Source organism: Octodon degus, unplaced genomic scaffold (genome assembly GCF_000260255.1).
Source record: "Octodon degus isolate 3935 unplaced genomic scaffold, OctDeg1.0 scaffold00086, whole genome shotgun sequence".
In the NCBI taxonomy this organism is placed as follows: domain Eukaryota; kingdom Metazoa; phylum Chordata; class Mammalia; order Rodentia; family Octodontidae; genus Octodon; species Octodon degus.
In genome coordinates, this window is record NW_004524662.1 from 4608883 (window position 1) to 4612741 (window position 3859).

The 3859-nt window shown below is 39.9% G+C and overlaps 1 protein-coding gene and 1 non-coding gene across 2 annotated transcripts in view; both read left to right on the forward strand.

The window, feature by feature from the left end:
- LOC101582085 overlaps positions 1–3859 on the forward strand; it is a 34232-nt gene that overhangs the window by 9039 nt on the left and 21334 nt on the right. The window contains exon 2 of the mRNA XM_004637116.2: positions 1154–1275. Coding sequence (XP_004637173.1) covers positions 1154–1275 — 122 coding nt within the window. The remainder of the gene's footprint in view (positions 1–1153; positions 1276–3859) is intronic.
- On the forward strand, positions 666–772 carry LOC111818296. The gene has a single exon (XR_002822319.1). It is a non-coding gene; the product is annotated as a U6 spliceosomal RNA (small nuclear RNA).

Sequence of the window (3859 nt, forward strand, 5' to 3'; positions counted from 1 at the left end):
GGACACCTTGTAGGACTTCTGGGTCACCCTTATGGACATGGTGGAGGCTAGAGTGGAGGCAGGCGAACTGAAGATAGAGACTGGAGAAAGAGCCTGGCAGCCGCTTCTGGACGGTCTGAATTATCACTTTGTCTTCTGCTGTCATACAGCAGAACAATATGCTTGTTATAAAGTTTGCTGCATAGTTGGTACCAGATGTTAGGCTATTGCTGTCTTTGATCTAGAGTCTTTAAGAATATTTTATTCAGGAGGATCACTATGAGTCTGAGCTACGTAGTGAGGCTTTTTTTTTTTTTAAGGGTAAAGGGCCTGGGGAGATAGCTTGGTGGTCTAAATACCTGCCTGGCAAGTGCAAAGACCTGAGCTCAATTGTCAGTACCCCATGCCGTGCTGGTCCTGGAACCTCAGACACACCCTGCCAGCCACAGAAATCAGGTGTGGTGGTGCACGCCTGTAATCCCGGCACTGGGGAGGCTGTGACAGAAGAATCACTATGAGTCTGAGCTATATAGTAAGACACTGTACCAAATAAATAAAAATTTTAAAAAGAAAATATATTTTATTGGTGTCAGGGATATTCACATTAAGGCTGTCTTCTTTTTAACCCCGAGCAATGCCTCCTAAATTTGATTACTTGGTGAATTTGGACCTTAAAAACTAATAGAGTGCTTGCTTCAGCAGCACATATACTAAAAATGGAACAATACAGAGAAGATTAGCATGGCCCCTGTGCAAGGATGACATGCAAATTCGTGAAGCGTTCCGTATTTTTCTATGAATAACCACGATGAAGACAACAATATGCAATGTATTAGTTATTGAAACTATCCTACTAATTGGTTTTGAAACTGTCTCATTGCAATTTGTTTCTCAATAAAATTAGTTTTAAAAAACTAATAGAAGTGCTATTCATGAAAAAAAGTAGTTAAAATACTATTTATTTTTAAATGTCTTGCTTTTCATTGGATTAGCAGTTTGGGAAAAGGAAAAATTCATTTTTAATAGAACTTATGTTAGAACTAGAAAGTGTCAGTGTTTACAAGTTTATTTATTGCTGTAAGTTGATGCTGTCTGATGGCAATATACTCATTGTAATCATTTAATCTAGGTATGACTACAACTTAAAGAACTATTTCTTTGTTTTCTCCCCTAGGAGATTTTGATGAATTCACTCAAGACAACAATGACATTATGTTGAAAAACATAGCAGATGACCTTCGGAATTGCTTACCTCTAGAAACCATGCTTGCCTCAGAACCTGTAGCCCTTCAAAAAGTAAATACATTAATTCAAATTAATTTACTCTTAGCGCTACTGAAGAGTCTATTATTACTCAACCCCAAGGCTTCAATCTAATTAGTCCTGTATTTAACTTTAAGCAATTTTGTAGTGCTTCAAATGTGTCCCTAATTCTTTTGGATACTCAACTCCCTGCCTCCCCTGTGCTCTTTATTCAACTATGTTTTGAGAGCATCTCGTTTACCAGCCACTCATAAATCAAAAAAAGACCAAGCGGGTCAGGGAGATGGCTCAGTGGAATAAGTGCTTCCCTTGCAAGTACAAGGGCCTGAGTTCAATCCCCGGTTCTGCCAAAAAAAAAAAAAAAAGAAAGAAAGAAAATGTTTAAAAGAGAGAAAAAAAAAAAAAAAGACCAAGCAAGGGCCAATAATCTGGCTGTGCAGTGTTCTCGTGGTTTTCTCTTCCTGTTCTGTCTCCTCCCTCTGTTCATGGATAAAGTTCACCTTTTTGTTTCCTTCTTCTGTTACATTCACCATTGTCTTGTTTTTTATTTATTTAGTATAGGGTCTCCCTATGCAGCTGTGCAACTTGGACTCAGTTTTCAGCCTCCCCAGTGCCAGGATTACAGGCATGCGTCACCACACCAGTTTTGGGGCGAGCAGGGCATGCTCAGAGTTCTGAAGCGTGTGCAATCGGATCAAACTTGGAGCCTTATGCTTGCCGGGCAGTTGCTAGGACCACCCAACTGTCTCCCCATCCCTCACATTTTTTTTTTTTTATTCTATTTCTAGAGTGTAGCTTTTGTGTTTTCCAACTTTATTCAAGTTCCTTCAAATCTCAATGCATATGGAGATCATGTACTATGTTGTTTTTTAAAGCAGTGCTAGTATTAATGTCTTCTTTAGCCACACATCTGAAAAAGCCGTCCTTTGTGTTGTTTCTTCAGCCTAGAAATTACCTGAGCAGAGGAAATGAATCCCATACATTCATAGTCATGTATGCACAGCAAGACCACTTACGGATCATAATGATTCTGGTTACTCAGAGTGGGTTCCCCGAGGGAGAAAATACTAGATAGCCCAGAACTTCAGAGACATGTTTAGGAGCCAGGCATGGTAGTGCACACCTGTAATTCCAGCACTTGGAAGGCTGAGGCAAGAGTATCACCGTGAGTTCAAGGCCAGTCTGAAGATACTGTCTCAAAAAGTACAAAAAAAGAAAAAAGAATGTTTGTAATACCATTCAAGTATTATTAATAAAACAATTTTATCAGTATCATACACCATAATATATAAAACAAATATATTGTATATTAAAAACCCTGCTATGTTGTATCATAACAGATTAGTTACTTTTTATCTTTGTCAGCTTTCTGTGATCTTTCCGTGTGTCCATACTTGATTTTAACATTCTTCTAGAGGATGTTACTGAATGGGTGTACTTGTGATTTCTAGGCATTTGTAGGGATTGAACCTAGGGCCTTTGGACTAAGCCTGATCTGCAGCCTTTTAAAAAATTTTTTCAGGGGGTCACGGAAATGGCTCAGTAGAATAAGTGCTTGCCTGGCAAGTGCAAGGGTTTGCGTTCAATCCCCAGTTCCACCAAAAAGAGAAAAAACAAATTTTTCAAGTGGTTTTGGGACTGTGTGTGTGTGTGTGTGTGTGTGTGTGTGTGTGTGTTTTGGATTTGGTTTTAATTTTTTAAAGAATAAAAATTTTTTTAAAAGTAGAAATAGGGCTGACCAAATAGCTCAGTGGATTAAAGCATCTACAAGCAGGTACATTGGCTGGGGATTTGATCCCTGGGCTTGCTGTGCCAGCCCCACCCCCGGGGTGTGCTGAGATGGCAGTTGAGACTGGGCGTGGTGGCACGTGCCTGTAATCCCAGCTCTTGAGAGGCGGTAAACAGGCAATCACTACAAGTCTGATCAAGTAGTGAGACCCTGAACACCCTGTAGACTCTTCCCTAAAATACAAAGAATAAATAAATAAAAGTAGAAACAATGCAGAATTCCAGAAAACAAGATGATAGGAATTGAATTATCTTTTATTTCTTTATTTATTTGGTGCAAGGTCTCACTCTGCAGCTCAGACTCGTGGTGATGCCTTTCTCAGCCTCCACAGCACTGGGAATACAGGCTGAGACTCCACCACACTCAATTTTAGTGGCCAGCATGGCACAGTGCAGTGTGGCATGGGGCCCACGGGGCATGCAGTACCAGAGATCGAGCCAGGGTCTTTGTGCTTGCCAGGCAGGCTCCTATACCACCAGGCCATTTTGTTGTCTTCAGAGTAGTTGTTCAGATCACCAGATATAAGCATGAAATGGGCCCCCAAAAAATTAAGCATAAACTGTTCTATTCAGTAAACCAATAGATCTGCTCTAGTCACTTCATTCCTAAATGTTTCAGAGAAACAGGAAACAAAATAGCAGGTGTCATATAGGAAAGAAGATAAAAACAAAGCAATAAAGAGGGAGGGAGAAAGCTCAATAAACCAATAGAAATTGGTAGTGCAATCATCTTAAGCTGTATCTCCCTTCTTTTATCCTTTCCCTCATCCCAGTTCTCTCCTTTTGAGCAATTTCTTACACTTTCACACAAAACGTGTTGTACCTTTCA